Source organism: Schistocerca serialis, chromosome 6 (assembly GCF_023864345.2).
Source record: "Schistocerca serialis cubense isolate TAMUIC-IGC-003099 chromosome 6, iqSchSeri2.2, whole genome shotgun sequence".
NCBI lineage: Eukaryota > Metazoa > Arthropoda > Insecta > Orthoptera > Acrididae > Schistocerca > Schistocerca serialis.
This window is the reverse complement of record NC_064643.1, coordinates 316,498,662-316,519,815: the sequence shown is the minus strand read 5'-3', so window position 1 is coordinate 316,519,815 and position 21,154 is coordinate 316,498,662. Positions and strand designations below refer to the sequence as shown.

General features: G+C 39.2%; 1 protein-coding gene across 5 annotated transcripts in view; it reads right to left on the bottom strand.

Moving 5' to 3' along the window:
• Positions 1-345: 345 nt before the first annotated feature.
• The window catches only part of LOC126485133 (poly(A) polymerase type 3-like), a 186,432-nt gene continuing 165,623 nt past the window's right edge, over positions 346-21,154 (bottom strand). For all 5 annotated transcript variants that reach the window (XM_050108777.1, XM_050108780.1, XM_050108779.1 and 2 more), the window contains 2 exons: positions 11,112-11,195; positions 346-2,359 (listed from right to left, as the gene is read on the bottom strand). In XM_050108777.1, the coding sequence (XP_049964734.1) occupies positions 11,154-11,195 (42 nt within the window). In that variant the 3' untranslated portion in view covers positions 346-2,359; positions 11,112-11,153. The remainder of the gene's footprint in view (positions 2,360-11,111; positions 11,196-21,154) is intronic.

The following is a 21,154-nucleotide window of genomic DNA, read 5'->3' as shown; positions in this document are numbered from 1 at the left end:
CATGCAGCTTATCCTGGCAATCCCACATATGTTGTCATTCTAGGGCTGGAAGTTAGTAACGCTCGTCTTGGCTGCAAATGCAAACCAGCTTCCACAAGCAATCGGTCAACATGTCTGAAGGACTGGAGTCCCTGTTTCCAATTTCCAAACAAGGAAATGTTTGGGGAGCAAGTGGGCTGCCTGTCCACATTGATGAAGGAAAAATGAGATTGTGTCAAAATATAAAGCAAACTGTACAATTATTAAATACAGTACAGAAATGAAAATTCTTAACACAGTGGCACAGCTTGAGAACTAATCAAAATAACTATGAAATAAGGTAGGGTAAAAATAAAATGAGCATAGATTTTTATCAAACACTTTATATTCTTTACAAATCATTTCATACTAATCTCTACATCTTTGCAGAATTGCACCATACCACTTAAAGACATAATTCAGGCTTTATCTGAGCATAATTTTGTTAATCTGCTTTTTAACAGAAAACAAAATGTTAAATGAGACTGAAAATGAAAATACTGACTGGTAGATAGTTTGATGCAATTGTAAAAAATAAGTAACGAAGACAAATAGCTAATGGAATGCTGACGCCAAATTCTCTCAATTTCATTCTCATTAATATCCTACATAAATATAAAAAAATCTCATCATTTTTATATTTTCCAGGGTAAAAAACTTTATGCAGCTTTGATTGGCAAAGGCATTGTTATAACAGGATATAAAATAAAATTTGAACCTTTGTATATCTGTTAAGAGGACAGACATGTGGTCATAAAATTCACATTACACATGTTTATTATTAACATGACTATCATTACAGATGATAAAATGCACATAATCTGTGGAAAGTTAGAAAATAAAAAAACTGTGGTTTGAGGCAAATCAAATTTTTGCTTTAATAAAATTGAGTAGACATTTATTACTACTATAATCCTCATTATCATTCAGATACATGCAATAAGTTTAGTATTGGTGTCTGGCACAAGACTACTGAATAACAAAAGATAGTTTGGTAATTCATATTACTTTCAAGGAGGTATGTATTTCAATACTGAAGAGTTTCCAGAAACATACTTTATTACTAATTATGATTAACCTACAGCAGGTCTGCAGGACACTTCATTTGCTATTTTACAAAGAGCAACATATTAAATTAAATAAATAAATGTTTTCTCCTGCAGCAAACAGCTACAACTTCTTTTTCCATTACCACAACAATTAAAAACAAAAGACATTTAACCCAATTACCTGTAGTGATAATTAGTCCTGAAGATGAATCCTCAAACAAAACTGCAGACGTCCCTGCATGTTAAACATACGGCATTTCATGAGGGTACAAAGAGCACAATTCTAACAACTTCAAAACTGCACATTATAAAATGCAGTCTACAATGTGTGAGGTATGTATAAATAAAAAAAATCACTCAATATTCATGTACACACATGTAAAAAGTCAGATTCCCATTCAGCATTAGAAAATAAACTGGACACAGACTGAGAACTTAATGACACACTCCTTGGAAGATTTAATTTATTTACAATGGTTGATATTAATTCAATCTTTCATTTCTGTCCATATAAAATATATTTATAGGTGTCAAACACTTCAGTATGAAACAAATCTAATCACTTTCTCTATCAGCTTTAATCCCTCAATAAACATAACTACACTATGTTGTGGTGGCACAACAACCCCCACTGAACAGTAAAAAAATGCAAAAGGGCTCATTGAAATACACTGAACAAGTCAAAAGAAAAATATAAAACACTCTAATTTCTATATGTATATATTTTTATATATTTATATATATATATATGTGTGTGTGTGTGTGTGTGTGTGTGTGTGTGTGTGTGTGTATACAATTGTACTGTACAGCATGTATTCTTAAGTTCTCTCACTGCACACTACTCACTGCAAAATTTAGTACAAGTCAGTACAATGAATAAAAAATCTATTTCTGGTTAATTACTTTTAACCCTCAAGAAAAAAATGTTTGGTGTGACAAAACATTCATGGAAGCTATGTGCTTTTAAAACATTATTAATGTATATAGGAATATGTACACAATTTAAGTACACAGCTAGCTGTGTCGAATGGATTCACAACATTCAGTTGTACTGTTTACCATTTGCCTGAATGTACATATGCAAGATCATGTAATATCCATACTCTTCTGAAGTCGTAAAACTTGATGAACACCTGAGGTGTATCTTAAGAAGAAAGAAATTCAAGTATCCCTTGTGTATACCAGTTGTCATATCTTTATGCCTGACAAAGCATTTATAAACATCCCAACAGCAGTGACAGCCTACAAATCCACAATGAGGGATTCTGTAACTGATAGCTGCTTTGCTTTACCTGGAAAGAAACACAATCGCGCTTTAGTGGTAGAACAGACAGGCTCAGGCGAGAAAGAATATTAAAACATATATAAAGTGTAAAAGGTAATGAGAAAGAGCACTGGACATAGAACAAGAGAGACCATGTTTGTGTTGTGTGTGTGTGTGTGTGTGTGTGTGTGTGTGTGTGTGTGTGTTAGTGGGGTGGCAGTATTAATAGAAAGACTGAAGTAATATAGAAAGGTCACAAACAGAAAAAAAACACAAATTCATGAAAGGAAGATAACATATAAGTGGGGGGGGGGGGGGGGGGGGGGGGGTTGAGGAGAAGAGGAGAAGAAGAAGAAGAAGAGAAGAAGAAGTCTGCTTCCCCAAGTCTCAGTTACCACATGGAGCTGCAGATTACAATTAAGGGTTTTTTGACAACAGTTATGATTCAATTTTGCTTTGTGCTCTATTTCTCTATTTTTACATACCAGAATATCTGAAACTAGCAGCTACAGTGCATAGAAAAGTGATATGGCTACTAAAATCATGCGACACAAACTGATTATTTCATGTTAATGGGGGAGGTTTGTAAATGGATTCAATACTCCATGATGGGACAGACTGCAACTCAATTTCACCCTTGTTAAATGTAGAAAAATAACCCCTGTGCTGGATCCCAATGGCCTCGTATCACTAGCAGTCGAGATGACAGGCATCTTATCCGCATGGCTGTAAAAGTTCGTGCAGCCACGTCTTGATCCCTGAGTCCACAGATGGGGACATTTGCAAGACAACAACCATCTGCACGAACAGTTTGACGACGTTTGCAGCAGCATGGACTATCAGCTCAGAGACCATGGCTGCGGTTATCCTTGACGCTGTATCACAGCGTACTCGACGGCGAACCTGGGTGCACGAATGGCAAAACGTCATTTTTTCAGATGAATCCAGGTTCTGGATCATGATGGTCGCATCCATGTTTGGCGACATCATGGTGAACGCACATTGGAAGCGTGTATTCGTCATCGCCATACTGGTGTATCACCCGGCGTGATGGTATGGGGTGCCATTGGTTACACGTCTTGGTCACCTCTTGTTCGCATTGATGGCACTTTGAACAGTGGATGTTACATTTCAGATGTGTTACGACCCGTGGTTCTACCCTTCATTCGATCCCTGCAAAACCCTACATTTCAGCAGGATAAATGCACGGCCGCATGTTGCAGGTCCTGTACGAGCCTTTCTGGATACAGAAAATGTTCGACGGCTGCCCTGGCCAGCACATTCTCCAGATCTCTCACCAATTGAAAACGTCTGGTCAATGGTGGCCGAGCAACTGGCTCGTCACAATACGCCAGTCACTACTCTTGATGAACTGTGGTATCGTGTTGAAGCTGCATGGGCAGCTGTACCTGTACACGCCATCCAAGCTCTGTTTGACTCAATGCCCAGGCGTATCAAGGCCGTTATTACGGCCAGAGGTGATTGTTCTGGGTACTGATTTCTCAGGATCTATGCACCCAAATTGCATGAAAATGTAATCACATGTCAGTTCTAGTGTTAATATATTTGTCCAATGAATACCCATTTATCATCTGCATTTGTTCTTGGTGTAGCAATTGTAAAGGCCATTAGTGTATAATTATTTTGTTGTGTTTTATTAGGAACTATGAATGCAAACAGATATTTGTATATTTTCAAGTCCAAATTGCCAGTTGTTGGGTTCTCCCAGAAATGCGCAAAGTAAATTAATACGTGAAAACTGTCACCACTTAACGCTTTCAGTGCTACGGCAACTGCTGCATGTCAAGTGCTGGATCACTCTTGAATTTCATATGCTGCACTCGTTTGAAATCAGTTTCTTATATTGTTTACCATGATAAGTACTATCCTCTGTTATACCTATTTATGTCACTCTAAGCTCAAAAATTATATTGTCGCGCTGTGCCATTAATTGTTGCTTTCAGAACAGGGACTTTCTGATGCAGCCTTTCTTACCTGTAGGGATTCTAAGTAATTGTTTTTGTAAAACTGTATAGAACTGGAAAAGTTTTTTGCCAAAAAATCGAACTTGTCTCGTACACATATTCTGTAAAAAGTGGCACTGCATCACGATGAACTATTTGTCTGGTCTACCTTCAGCTCTTTAAACATCTACATCTACATCAATACCACACAATCCCATCTTATGGCACATGGCTGAGGATACCCCATACCAATACTAGTCATTTCCTCTCCTGTTCCACTCACAAAAACAACGAGGGAAAAATGACTACCTATATTCCTCCATATACGTCTTAATTTCTCATATCTTATCTTCATGGTCCTTACGCACAAGGTATATTGGAGGCAACAGAATCATTCTGCAGTCAACTTCAAATGCCGGTTCTCTAAATTCTCTCAATACTGTACCCCAAGAAGAATGTCGCCTTCCCTCCAAGGATTCCCATTTGAGTTCCCAATGCATCTCCATAACACTCACTTGTTGTTTGAGCCTACCAGAAACAAGTCTAGCTGCCCGCCTCTGAATTGCGCCAATGCCTTCCTTTAATCTGATCTGGTACAGATCCCAAACACTCAAGCAGTACTAAAGAACAGGTTGCACTGGCATCCTATATGCGGTCTTCTTTAGAGATGAACCACACTTTCCAAGAATTCTCCCAATAAACCAAAGTCTACCACTTGCCTTTCCTGCCACAATCCTCATATGCTCGCTCCATTTCATATTGCTTTGCAACATTACACCCAGGCATTTAAATGACGTGACTGTGTCATGCAGGACACTACTAACGCTGTATCTGAACATTACTGGTTTGTTTTTCTATGTTTAGAGCTAGCTGCCATTCATCACACCAACTAGAAATTTTGTTTAAGTCATCTTATATCTTCCTACAGACATTCAACTTCAACACCTTACCGTACATCACAGCATCATCAACAAACAACCACAGATTGTTGCCCATTCTGCCTGGCAAATCATTTATGAATACAGAGAATAATAGCGGTCCTATCACACTTCCCTGGGGCGCTCCTGACAATACCCTTGTTTCAGACAAACACACCCCGTCAAAGACAACACACTGGGTTCTATTACTTAAGAAGTCTTTGAGCCTTTACATATCTGTAAACCTATTCCATATGCTCATACCTTCTTTAACAGCCTGCAATAGGACACTGTGTCAAATGCTTTCCAGAAATCTAGAAATTTGGGCTCTGCCTGTTACCCTTCACCCATAATTCACATTATATCACGTGAGAAAAGTCCAAGTTGAGTTTCGCGTCAGTGATGCTTTTTAAAACTATGCCAATTCATGGACATAAGCTTCTTTGTCACAACAAAATTTATTATATATGAACTGAGAACATGGTCCAAAATTCTGCAACAAACCGATATTAGGGACAGTGGTCTGTAATTTTGTGGGTCTGTTCTTTCGTTCTTCTTACACACAGCTTTTTTCTAGGTCCTTGGGACTTTGCACTGGGCGAGAGATTCATGATAAATGCAAGCTAAGTAACACGCCAATGACGTAGAGTAATTGTTGGAAAACCAAATTGGAATTCTATTCGGACCTGGTAACTTATTTGTTTTCAACTACTTCAGTTGTTTCTATACGCCAGAGATGTTAGTTACTACGCCTATTTGATGGTCAAATGACGGTATGTTTGGACTATTTTCCTGCTTGAAGAATTTCTTTGGCTTTCATTTTGCTATCTTCATCTTCCACACCAGGTTGGTCAACAAGTGACTGAATGGAAGCCTTGGGCCCACTTAGCGATTTTATAATGCACCAAAATTTTCTCACTTTCTCTGCCATATATTTTATGAAGGTATGACCCAGGTAGTAGTTGTATGCTTCACGCACAGATGTTTTCACATGCACAAGAATCTCAACTAACCTTTTCCATCCTTAATTCACTTACTTTGCGCATAATTCTCCAGACCAAGATTTACAATCTGCTTAAACTTTACTCATAATTCTTCTACTTCCATCTTACTGGAACTAAGTGACGTCAGTTCACTTTCTAAGTGAAATGCTAACAACTGCTCACCTGCTCTTTTTAGCAGAAACACTCACCTAGCCTTCTTAACTGAGTCATTAACTTTTGTAACCATAGTTGCATCATGATCACTAACCCCTGTTACTATACTGATGTCAATAAGGTCCGCCTTATTTGTAGCTACAAGGTCTAAGATATTTCCACTTCTTGCCGGCTACCGAATTATCTGTTCAAGACAGTTTTCAGAAAATGTGTTCGAAAGGACTTCTCATGACTGTCTGTGTGAATCCTCTGCAATGAATCCACAGACATCCCAGTCTAATCTCGATAGGTTAAAACACCTCCAACTAATAACCTGGGTATTAATGTGCTACTGACCATAGACATTCTTTGAATGGCTCAAGAACTGTCACAGTAGATATCCTACAATTAGCTTGGTTTCACCTAGACCTGTTATACGTAAAAAGATAACTTCAGTGTCACACTCAACTTCGATCTCACAACGAATACTCTCCCCTCCTATAGCCTCTAATCTGTCTAAAGTCTTGCTAAATCTGACAGAGCTTTCCACTTCAGGTTTAAGCAAGATCCCAAGAACAATTTGAGTGCAAGAACTTCCTGAAGGACAGCAAATTCAGGAATTTTGTTACGTATACTTCGACAATTTACTGATAAAATTTTGACAGCTTAAGTGTCTTTACAATGAATGCAGTCTCACTTCCCTCGCATGTATTCCACAAGTACCCTGCTACACGAGTAGTGCACTAGGGGAGTCCTACAAATCTATAACTGATAATGCAGGTCTAGATATCTGCAGCCAAGGCCAAGGCCGTCGCAGAGTCAACAAATCCTTTTGTCGAGATCCTCCACTCGGCTCTAAACCCAAAGGATCCCGATGAAATCTGGGTACAATGCTGCAAATTTAGAGCTCTGCTTGCACCCACGCGAGAGGTCAGCAGTCTTCACCACTTCTGCCATCCACCAGTACTAACTGAAGATGGCCCCAGAACACACAACAGATGTCTTTGGTGTCAATGTGAGCCACAGCTTGCGGATGACTGCACCCTGTACACTTTAGAGTCACAGGCAAGGCCACCTCCACATCTCAGACGAGGCCCCCTGGCAGACACACTGAGTCCACTTTGGCTTTCTTTCCAGCCCTGAACACCATCTGCCAAAGAGATCCATAAGGTGCCTAATGTTGGAGCTCCCAATAGCTAGTAAACCCCTGCACCCGTGTGCCTGCTCGGACCCTGTTGAAGGAGTGGCCACCTGTCCACTCACACAGTATTAGGTGAAGCCTGATGACCAATCTACACATTGGCCCTCTGCATCCAGTGACGTGAACATGTTACCACCTGCCACTCATTCTGCCCTGAGGGTGAATCCACAACATTGGGTACACAAGGTACCTCGGTAGCAGAGCCCACGGGAAAAACAAGCGACACAAGGCATCCCGTGCGGCACACCAGATTCTCGGCTACTGCTACAACCTGGAGCAGCAGCCTGAAGGCGATTGACTGTAGCCAAAAGCACATTCAGCTGTTCGCGAACTGTGGCCAGCTCCTCCTGTGTCTGCACACAGAATGCACACATCCTACTCATCCTAGTAAGACTAGCTAAAGAAGTAAATTATAAAAGCACTCAGAATCCTAGACATGCAACTTTCTACCATCCTGATATGTCACCAATGGACGCTGATGCCTCAATGAGTTATGAAGCTGGCTGTTCAAAAATAAAAACTGCACTACAGATGCCTGAATTTACAATTATAAAATGTGTGCTTACAGCTCTGGAAACATGTATGAAATTTAATAAATATACTATGAGAAAAAGACGGAAAAAGATGAACACTTAACAGCTACAGAGCTGCAAATCTGTATCAGCCAAGAGCTGAAGCATCACTGACGTGCTTACTAAATGAAATGTACATGAGTCAACAACATGGTGTTCACAGAGGCTGCAACAAGTCAATGGGTCTCACTGTTAATGTCCCATTTTTATTTTGGATGACCCGTTACCATGTTCTGTTTGCATCAGCTTGTTTGTTTCATGAAATTAGAGTCACGTTTTACCTATCATCCAGACAGAAGCATGCTGAGTGAGAAGCCATCTTTCACTGGTATTGCTGTAAATTATAACAAGCAACAGAAATATTTGTTGCCAAGTTGAGTGGATAGTGTGTGGGTTAGATGTGCGACGAAGAGTTGTGTAGCTTTGGCATGAGAGTAAAGTCGCCATATCTTCCCTGATCACACGTAATTTTTGTTTGGTAGAAGAAGGTGGCACTTCAGATAGATTTTTAAAAAGATTATTATTCCTTTGAAGGGAGAGGCTGTATATAAACTAAAGAAATTTTATCTCAGCTCAGAAACACAGAATGAAGTGTTAACAATTTCTTTTTTAAATAAATTATACACTTTATTGAAAAGAAAATATTAAGTTACTACTGCCATTCCAAGTTTCAACAAATTAATGTTAATAGTAAAGGCAGTATTAAACTAAAAAGGGAACCGGAGCTTGAATACCGTAAAAATGCATTAGTTTAAAGTTTTATTTGTAACTGGACACAATGTGATGTAAAGAAAAAAGTTTGCAACCAGCCTAAATGAAAGAAGTTTCACTCTCAAGCCACATTATCTTCAAGTTCTGGGGGAAGGAGGGCTTACACAAATAAGTTTACGCAAAAGGGAAAGTGAATTGTAGGGTCACTGATTTAAAATTCTGAAACAAAGTAGTAATATTGTTGTCAGTTGGCTCAATATTCTAGTTGCACACATACCACTAAAAATCAGTTTCATAATGCATGTAAACTGCACTGCCTACAATGACTAGCAAGAAAATCAGATCACAAAAATAAATGACAACCAGCATTGAGATTCCTTGAGTTTATCCCTGTTAATTTTTAACATAATATTGATATGGTGACAGCATTTTGCTATCAGCTTACATCCAGTTATTGTAGTGTGTACACACACACACACACACACACACACACACACACACACACACACACACAGCTTAGCAGATATACCTTGTTCAGTTATTGTGGCACAACAAGTCTGTGGAACCCAACAAGAAGAGCCCCCTTCCATATGAACCTTGTGCAGTCAACATAGCCTGGGAAATTGGATGGCATGCACTACAAATTTCTCAACCACTTCATCTGGTATACCAGTCCTGTAAGAGGCTCCTCATCTTTCTGACAATGCGTTGAGGAGCATTAAGACTAAGTTTGCAGTATGTCTTGCCATTCATTAACAGTGACAATATGTGCTGGTTATCTTTAGTATCAAGTAATCTCATGCCATTTCCTTTATTAGGAAATACAACACATGCAAATAGTGTTCTATCCACACCAATGTTAGGTTTTGACAGTTTTGCCCCTGTAAATCAGTTAATCATCTTCTCCTCATCTTTCATGACTCAACAGAGGTGGTCAAGAAACCAGCATGTCTTCCTTACTATGGCATGATTATTAGCAAGATGTGACGTGTTCTGTACAGTTTATGGAACACTCTGATTATTGCAAAAAGATGAAATTTGTTTTAAGAGTGCCATGTGTGTATTATATTCCCTGCAAATGTTGCAGTAGTTACATAGGACAAACAATCTGCACAGTCGCTGTGTGCTAGATTGAACACAAGTGTCGAGTAAAACATAGTAAGCCTGGAGAACGGTTACGGCATATTATTTCAGAAGATGAGGAGCGCAGCTCATGTGGCTACATACTGGAATTCTATCATACATGAAACAGCAGAGATTTGATTAAGATGCAATAACTTCAACCAATCTATATTGGCTGCTTAATTCACCTTATTGCATATGCGATTATTTGGCTCAACTGTGGAACATTGTAGAAGCTGCTGCCTTCTATCATACATGAAACAGCAGAGATTTGATTAAGATGCAATAACTTCAACCAATCTATATTGGCTGCTTAATTCACCTTATTGCATATGCGATTATTTGGCTCAACTGTGGAACATTGTAGAAGCTGCTGCCTTGACTATCTCAGCCGTCTATAGTGACCTTGTTGTCAATGTGACAGCAAACACTAATATTCCTTTCTTCTTGTGGCCTACCTCAGCAGACAGGAGTTTTAATTTCTAGGAACAACAGTCAATGTTTATTTCAATAAAACAGAGAAAATTTTATCCAGTAAATATTATTATCAATGGAAGATTCTTATGTATCTCAGTTTTTTAATTGCTACACATTCTGGACAGGAACTTCACATTTTTTTCATAAAATTTCAATAGAAGGTGCGAGCTTGGAAAAAGAAGTGTGACAAGCGTGGCAATGGTTAGAAACTTTAATGTAATCGCTACCTGAGGACATCTCTGGATCCATAGCAGTAATAACTAAATTAATATTACATAATAACAAATAAAATGAGAACTCAGCCAAACACTGACAAAAAATTGTTTTGCTTACAACTGGCAAAGCTGAAAGTTAACACACAGGTACAGATAAGCTAGATGCGTCAATCTCTTCTACAACTTGGAGAGCAGATTTACTATTGTTTTTAGCCAATCGAGCAACTGTAGCTACAGATATTATCCATTACTTTTGACATTTAGCTTCATGACCACAGAGAAATTGTGATGGACTACCTTTCCGAGATGCTAACTGTAAAAGGATAATACTACTTTAAAAAGTAACAATAGTGTGTGACTGGGGTAGCTTGGAGCTGATGACTTCAGAGAAATTCAGTACCATAATCACTGCAATGGCTAACTGAACTACTTGTAAATGAACCCTACAATTTAAAACACACTTACCTGAAATTAACAGCGAAGTCTTTCAGTATTTGTTTCTTGTTGTCATGTACAAATAAAGCCTTCTTGGAGACTGTTTGGCCTTTCCTAAAATGGAAGAATAGTAAGTGGTAATAAATGAACAACAAAAGACAAGCATGTGATTAGTACAGAAAAGTTACAGCATGGGAAATGAAACACACTACATACACAATAAAAAATGTATTTAATTTTATTTTTCACAAAAGAAAACGTGGGGATTAATTCTAGAAGTTAGCGTACATACTCTAAAAAAATTGTAATACAGGTTATGTTTCATGTAGTAGAATGAACAATAGAAGAGTAAGAGCCAATGTTTTGCCTATTTTACAGGTAGACATGATGAGAGTCTGCTTGTGCTGTGCCAATGATGCAGCACTACTAGGCTGCTATATCTGCAGATATTCAAGGGAGGAGGGGGGGCAAAGAGAGAATTTTGCTGGTGAAAGAATTTACATTTTATTTTGTTATTTGTAATTGTGGATTAGATTGCAAATGCTGCCATGACATATGTTTATGCACTTTGCACAACACCTTGAATCTCAGTGTTTCTGATTACTTATTAATGTGCTTGGTAGGTCTTCCCTGTTGGCCCAGTGACAGGTAATCGTTGGTAACAAAATGGCAAGTTTATAATTGTCCTTGCGGTTCATGCTGGTATTTGTTTCTTTTATCTTGCCAGTTTCTATAATTTTTCTCTTAATTTTAGGAAGCTGCTTAAGAAGGGCATAAGCTTTGCTAAGTAGTATTGCCACACATACGGTAAAGGGTAAACTAGTAGCATCAATATAGAATGAGTCTCAATTGTTAGAAAGAATTTTGTTCCTCTTGTGCGAGGCTTATTAATGGTACATTTAATGGCAGTACCTCCGATTCTCTTTGTATTATAAAACGCCAAAGCACTGTTCTTCTTCCTTGTTGAACCTGTTCCTCGATGTCAAAACAGAACGATTCTTTCCCTCTATACATTTGTTGTTAAGGTATAAATAGCTCCTGTAGCTCTACTCTGACAGACAGCATCTTTGATTCATTGGGTCCCTATGGTTAATATATTTTTCTGGCTTAGACAGTGGCAGCACAAAGCATTCAGATATCCATTTGTATCCAATAGCTTTCTGTATACAATGTGTCCAAGTCTGTCATCTTGTATCCCGAATGCTACTACATCCTGGAAAACCAAACACAAGTGCCTGTGACATGCGACACTTGGAAAAATAGGACACATGCAGTACATCTGCAATGACACATTATAATTATTATCCTCATGAAGGCTGCCTGAAATGGCGGTCAATCTTTATTGTAAATTGTGACACAGTCACACACATAGAAGACTGTTATTGTATACTATGCATACATGTTCCCTTAGCTTCCACTGTTTTCAGCAGATTATTTACTGAAATGAGTACTTGGCATTTTATCTCCTGAACTCCTTTTCAAATATCTCTTAAATGCTATGTTTGAAAAATTCCAGTCTTTCCACATTTACAGGAAAGCTGATGACAACCAGATGAGGTAGATTGCATACAGATAGTAGTTCAGAGCAGAAATACATAATATGAGTGTGTTAACAAATGCATTAAAAATGACATAAAGGGAGAAATAAAGCAACAAGAAGTATAATACTTCATCAATGGCGACAAAATACACAAGTTTCAAAAATGAATGGAATATAAAAAAAATATGTTGTTGCTGTGTCCTTCAGTCGAAAGACTGATTTGATGCAGCTCTCTATGCTAGTCTACCCTGTAAAAGCCTTTTCCATGTCTGCATAACTACCACACACTCCTCCTGTTTGAACCTGCTTACTGTATTCAAGTCTCGGTCTGCTTTCACAATTTTTACCCCATACTTTCTTTCCATTAGCAAACTGACAATGCCTTGATGCCCGAGGATGTATCCAACCAACTTATCCATTTTTTTCGTAAAGTTGCACCATAATTTTTCCCCCCAAATTCAATTCAGTACCTCTTAATCATTAGTCGATGTACCCATTTAATCTTTGGTATTATTCTACAGCAACACATTTCAAAAACTTTTATTCTCTTCGTGTTTGAATTGTCCACATGTCACTTCCAGAAAAGACTACACTTCAGACAAATACTTTCAGAAAAGACATCCTAAAACTTAAATTGATATTAAATGTAAACAAATTCCTCTCTTTCAGAAATGTTTTTCTTCTTATTGTCTTTCTACATTTTATATTGTCTCTTCTTTGGCAATCATTAGTTATGTAGATGTCCAAATAGCAAAACTCACCCACTACTTTTAGTGTGTCATTTTCTAATCTAATTCCTTCAGTATCACCAGACTTAATTCAATTACATTCCATTACTCTTATTTTTCTTTTATTGATGGTAATATTGCAATCTCCTTTCAAGACACTATGCATTCTGTTCAACTGCTCTTCCAAGTATTCATAAATCTCTGACAGAATTACAATGTCACTGACAAACCTCAAAGTTTTTATATATTCTCCCTAAACTTTACTGCCTTTTCCAAATTTCTCCATGATTTACTTCAGAGCTTGCTCAATGTACAGACTGAACAACATTGGGGATAGGCTACAACCCTGTCTCACTCCTTTCTCAACTATGGCTTCCCTTTCATGTTCTTCAACTCTTACTGCAGTCTGGTTTCTGCACAAGTTTTAAATAACCTTTCACTCCCTCTATTGTGCCCCTGTTCCCAGCAGAATTTAAGAGAGTGTAGTCCAGTCAACATTGTCAAAAGTTTTCTCTACATTTACAAACACTTGATGTAGGTTTGCCTTTCTTCAATATATCAAGCAAGGTAAGTCAAAAAGTCAGTATTGCTTCACGTGTTCATTGATTTCTCAATAACCTAAATTGATATCCCCTAGTGTTGACCTCCACCAGTTTTACATTCTTCTCTAAATAACTTGTGTCATTATTTGCAACTATGACTTATCTAATTGATGGTTTGGTAGTATTCTCTCCTGTTGGCATATGCCTTCTTTGGAATTGGAATTACTAAATTCTTCTTTAAGCCAGAGGGTATACAGCATGTCTCGTGTATCTTGCACACGAGGTGGAATAATTTTGTCATGGCTGGCTCTCCTAAAGATCTCAGTAATTCTGAGAGGATGCTGTCCACCTGCGGTACCTAGTTTCCACGTATGTCTTTCAGTGTTCTGTCAAATTCTTTTTATTTTCTCCTCTCATCTTCACCTACTTCCTCTACTCTTTTCTATAATATTGTTGTCAAGTTTCCTCGAGTTTGTTCCCTCATACAGGCATACTGTATATTCCTTCCACCTTTCAAGTTTCCCTTCTTTCCATAGTATTGGCTTACCATCTGAGATCTTGATATTCACACAGTTACTTCTCTCTCCTCCAAAGGACTCCCTAATTTTCCTACAAGCAGCATCAATAGTTATGGAAGCTTTTGTAGCCTTGCATATGTCCTCTAGATATTCCTGCTAAAGCTTTTCGCACTTTCTGTCAATCTAATCTTATTATTTTTATTTTTAGATTTTATTTTTTATGGACACTAACATCCCTAATGCCTATGGCCTTACTGCTACTGAACACTATATTCCCCAACACACGATGGTTCGAAACCAACAATCTCCTTCCTAGTTGCCATGACCAACTACATCCTCATCCATGACTACTTCTCCTTTGAAGCATTACCTACAAACAAATCCAGGGTACTGCTATGGGCACTCGCATAACACCATCCAATGTCATCCTACTGATGAGGCATCTAGAGGAATCCATCCTAGAACAAGAATCCCAAACCTCTCACATGGTTCAAATTCACAGATGACATCTTTGTAATCTGGATTGTGGGTGGGGACACTCCATCCACATTCCACCAAAACCTCAATACCTTCCCCCCCCCCCCCCCCCCCCCACCAAAACCTCAATACCTCCCCCCCCCCCCCCCCCCCACATTCGCTTTACCTGGTCCTACTCTACCCATCTTTGATTTCCACCTCAGAGATCGTTACATCAGTACTTCTGTCCACATCAAAACCTATCAACCACCAGCAATACCTCCACTTCAACTGCTGTCACCCTTTTCAAACCAAGAAGTCCCTCCATACAGCCTAACCACGCTTGGCCATCGCATCTGTAGTTACGAGTGCTCCCTTTTGAATGTACTGAGGGTCTGACTAAGGTGTTAACAGATTGTAATTACCCTCACAATCTTGCATAAAAACAGACCTCCTGTTCCCTTTCTTTCCAGTCATCCAATACCGTCCGGCCACAGATGAGCATTCCCATCACGACTCAGTACCACCCAGGACTGGAGCAACAGAATTACATTCTCTCCAGGGTTTCGACCACCTCTCATTGTGCCCTGAATGAAAAATGTCCTACCCACTATCCTCCTCATCCCTCTGACAGGTGTATTCCGACGCCCGCCAAAACTATACAATATCCTCATCACTACCTACACAACCCCATGCTCCCAATCACTTACCTCATCGCTCACAGCCCTGTAATAGAACCAGATGCAACACCTGTCCCATACGTCCTCCCACACACCTACTCCAGTCTGGTCACAGACATCAACTATCCTATCAAAGGCAGAGCTACCTGTGAAACCAGTCATGTGATCTACAAGCTAAGCTGCAACCACTGCGCTGCATTCTATGTGGCATGATAACCAACAAGCTATCTGTCCGCATGAATGGCTATCGACAAACTGTAGCCAAGAAACAACTGGACCACCCTGTTGCTTAGCATGCCGTCCAACATGATGTTCTTCATTTCAATCACTGCTTCACAGCCTGTGCCATCTGGATCCTTCCCACCCAGCACCAGCTTTCCTGAATTGCACAGATGGGAACTCTATCTGCAATATATTCCCATAAACCTCCTGGCCTCAACTTTCATTACTCACTGCCCTTACCCACCTAGCCCCTTCCCTATTCACATTCCATTACTACATAGCCCTCTATTCCACCAAGGCACTCACTCTCTCTACTTCTCTCATTTTCTGCTACACTCCTCTCTCTCCCCTGCCATCCATCTAACCTCCCGACTGCACCTAGCTGCCCTGCTGTGCACCTCGTCCATGCACACTCCCAACAGCACTTAACCACCATCCCCCACCCCTACTCTGCTACCCTTCCCCCTTCCTGCCCCAACCTTACCCCCACCTGGTTGCCTCTCCCATAAAGCAGTACTGCTTGCAGTCTGGTTACAGCTGCCAGGGAATGTGGTCATGTGTGTGCAAGTTGTGGTTTTGTGTGTGTGTGTGTGTGTGTGTGTGTGTGTGTGTGTGTGTGTGTGGGCGCGCGCGCGTTTTGTCGATTTTCGACAACGGCCTTATTGGCCAAAAGTTAACTTTCTGACAGTCTTTTTGTTGTGCCTTTCTGTGATTCAGCACCTCTGCTATATGGTTAGTACCAACTATCCTTTTCATAATACTGTTACATTCCATCCTGGATTTCCATTGTCTAATTTTTTATTTTTTTTGCATTCCTTTTTGCCTGCTGAATTTTAATATTTTCTCCTCAGTTCTGATTTGCAATTCATAATCAATAAATTATGGTCAGAGTTCACTTCTGCCCCTGGAAATACATAACAATTTAAAAACTGGTTTTGAAACCAGTGTCTAACAATTGCATAATCAATCTGCAACAGTCCAGTGTCCCCATATCTTGTCCATGTATACAACACTCTTTCATGATTCTCAAACCCAGTGATATCGATGGTGAAATTATGCTCTGTGCACAATTTTGCTAGGCAGCTTTCTCATTCATTACCTTCCCCCAGTCCATGTTCTCATATTTTTTTATCTTCCTTTTTCAACTACAAAGTCTCAGTCACCCATAGCAAATTTTCATCTACCTGCAGTACCTGAATAATTTCCTTTATCTCAATGTAGATTCTTCCAATCTCTTCATCATCTGTGGAGCTAGTTGGCACACAAACTTGTACTGCTGGGGTGGGTATTGGATTTGTGTCTGTCGTGGCTATGATAATGTGTTCACTATGCTGCTCACAGTAGCTTACCCACATTCCTATTCTTTTATTCATTATTGGGCCTACTCCTGGATTAGCCCAACTGATTTTGTGTTGAAACTTCCTGTTCAGATTAAAACTGTGTGCCGGACAGAGACTTGAACTCGGGACCTTTGCGGGCAAACTCTCTACCATCTGAGCTACCAAAGCACGACTCACAACCCATCCTCACAGCTTCAATTCTGTCAGTACCTCATCTTCTACCTTCCAAACTTCACATAAGCTCTTCTGCGAACCTCAGATGGTAGAACGCTTGCCCACGAAAGGCAAAGGTTCCAAGTTCAAGTCTCGGTCCGACACACAATTTTAATCTGCCAGGAGATTTCGTATAAGCGCACACTCCGCTGCAGAGTGAAATTCTCATTCTGATTTTGTGTTGATGGCACTTTACTGACCTGTCCAAGAAGCCCTGTTTTTGCTGCCACCACAATTCACAAATTCTCCCCCAATCTAATTTCAACCTATCAATTTCCCTTAAATTCTCCAACTTACCTACTCAATTAAGAGATCTAACATTCCATGTTGTTTTTTCTGATGCTGCCATCCTCCTGGAAAATTTTGCCAACGAGGATGCTATCATCATCAATGCACTGACTATTGCACAAAGTTGCAACGATCTCTCCATCAGGCCACGTATGCTGCTTAGAACTGCTCTGATTTCTGATATTGTAATGCTAAACGCTCAAGCAAGATTGGCACTTACTTGATGCAGGTGTGTAAACATATAAGGTCCAATGTTTCTTATCATAGTACAAGATAACTATGTTTAGAATGATATGATTATGGATATTCTTTCAACACTTTGCAAGCTTTTGCACTTTATTGTCCCCCCCCCCCCCCACCCCTTCCCCTCACTAGATAGGATTTCATCACGACCGGCTTGTGGCCTGGGATCTGTTCAAGTTATGACAAAGCAATACAAACATTGTAGAACTGTTTGTTGTTTATATTCATTCATTTCTCTCCAGTTCCTGGTCAAGTGTACACAAACATCTGTCTTTAGCCTTGAATGTGAAAATGTTGATCACAGAGAGTGAAAGCAACAGCAGTGAAATTATTTATCCTAATAAACAGCACAGAGTGGTTGAGTTTTGTCATTAGAGGAAGGAGAGAAGAATGTTGCAGGACAGCATGATCTGGAAAGTTATCAAACACAGCTTATACCTTTCGCCTGTTGTTCTGCATCTGGAATTGAAAATTTGAATATAAGGTCACTACTCAATATAAAGTGGAGATGCTGAGTCACAGATAGGTACAACAAAAAGCCTGTCACAAGTAAGCTTACGACCAGCAAGGCCTTCGTCAAAAATACAAGACACACACACACACACACACACACACACACACACACACACACAGTGAGAGTGTTTTGTTTGCATGACTGTGTTTGTGCCTCTGTCGTCTACTTTTGACGAAAAGCTTATTGGCTGAAATCTTATTTGCGATAGTCTTTTTGTTGTGCCTGCCTGCGACTCAGCATCTCTGCTATCTATATGGTGAGTAGCGCGACCTTCCTTTTCATATATTGTTACATTCCGTCCTGGATTTTCCATTGTTTGAATATAAGGTCAGATGTAGCAATAGAAACCTTCTACAAATTATTTGCACTGGATAAATTGTTTGAGGAAACCAATGAACAAACAAACTTTTATGCATCACCGTACTTGGGCAAATGGACAGTGACAAATAAAAATGAAATAAAACAATTTTTTGAGCCAATTCTAATAATGGGGTTGATTAGACTAGCATTCTTACATTGGTCCCATGATCCTGCATGTATGCGAAAAAAATCACACCCAGAAAGAGATTTGAAATATCATTTGACAAAGTGGGTCCTCAAAGAGCTTGGGAGTAAACTATTGTTTCCTTCTTATGATACGAAAAGACTTGTGATGACTCAAACTGATGATTTCTTATTGAATTATGTGAGACTGTGCCACAAAATAAATCATTAAAATGTTTAAACAATTAGAGATATCTTTCCAAGACTTCACGTTAATTTTATTTTTATGCAACATACAGTGAGCTGGTTTACAATATATGCCACAGTTGTATCACATTCATCTCTCATATTAATACAAAATTCATTCATTCATTCTCTCTCTCTCTCTCTCTCTCTCTCTCTCTCTCTCTCTCTGTGTGTGTGTTTGTGTGTGTGTGTGTGTGTGTGTGGTCATGTCACATCGAACAAGAAAATACAGTAGTGCTGCCTTTACTCTTTACTGAGTACACTTCGCTCACATCTGCAAAATATTATTTAACTGTAAATATAAATGCTTCATTGAAAAACTGAAAGTTCCTGTAAGGCTCAGCCTTTTCCAAGTTCTGAAGCAGGGCACTATAATACATTCATCAAGTTAACATTGTTTTGCTGTGAGTACCAAGAACAAGACAGTGTTCTTACAGATTCCTTCAAAGTTTGTCTGGAATCTCTATCAGTTATGCCATTTACTGTCATTGTTCTAGAGATTCTTGTAAATGCAGTCACTTCTTGATTCCCTACAGTTTTTTAGGAAGAAAATACTTTAGTTTCATAATTGTCATATGTCATCATGTTTATCAGCCAGAATAACAGTTGAATGCACAGTGTTTGCTCCTTCCAAAGAACAGACACCACGCAGATCCAGCAGCTGTGGAGCACTATATATGTTAATTGCAGGAGCATCACTGCTATCAGTTGCAGCAGGATATTTTGCGGAATCAGTGGTGATGAACCAAAATGTGTACCAGACCGGAATTTGAAAGCAGGATCTCCTGCTTACTAAGCAGGTGTGGTAACCACTGCGCCTTCTGAGACACAGGAATGGCCTTTCTGGGCAATGTATCCACTTTCTTCAATGCAAATGCACAAATACATCCAACGTCAGGTGGAAATCTCTAAGTAGTGAACAGGAGGGACTGCGGATAAGGTGGCGCTCAAAGGGAGTGAGGATCTGTGAAGAGACGTACCGAGATAGTCCGTGCAGTTGCGGTACAGCAGTGTCCCAGATGGGGCAATGGTTACCACACTTGCCTAGTAAGCTGTAATATGAAGCAATTTACTTTCTATCTATCTGCCTATCACTCAGCACAGCTTCACCTAAGTGGTGAGTAGCAGTGTATTCTATTTCATATTGCTGTAACTCTTAAATTTCTCAGATTACAGAATATCAATACAATGAGGATAGATTGCTACTCATCACATAGAGGTGGCACTGAATTGCAGACAGGCACAACGAAAAAGATTACTAAACATTTATGATTTCGGATGAAAATGACCTCCTCCTGAAATAGAACACACAAACGGGTGTGCACAGGCATGGCCACTGTCCCTTGTCACTGGAGCCTGACTAGCAGCTTACATTATGTAAGACCATAGTAAAAATCACAGTATCCCAAATTCCACATTTATGTTTACAGATTGAATTTAAGATAAACCTGAAACAAAAATTCAATGGATTGTTGAGACTTCAGATGTTGGAATACACTCAGAAGAAGTCACAAGAGTGTCTAATTATGCAGTGAGGACAATCAGTAAATGGTTATGGTAATTTTAATGAATAATGAACTACCACTTCACATCCAACAAATGCCTTGGAAGTTTTCCCTAAACTATCCAATCTTTTAGTATTAAACCACGTAGAACGGGGTAACAGGCAAGGAAAATTATCAACAGATTAAAGCTGTCATCAAATAACTACAAATTAAATTTTTAACTAACAGAGCAGAAACAGAGATAGGCATGAAGAAGAAATTACATTTAGTGCAAGCTTCCAAAAACAATGGACATTCTATTCACCAGAAGAAATTAGACACTGTAGGAAATGAGACTAATCAGGGACAAAGTACAAAACTAACACAATCTCAGATCATGAGAGATGAGACATAAAAAGAGACTGAAAACACCCAAAGATTACTGGCTTTTAAAATTAAAAAAATTAACTGTTTGTGCAGTCCAAACAATGGAACAAACTTCATTTTACCTACAAAGAACTTGCAATGTGTTATCTGTGCCTGGGTGGAGGAAAGAGGGGAGAAAGGTGGGAAATG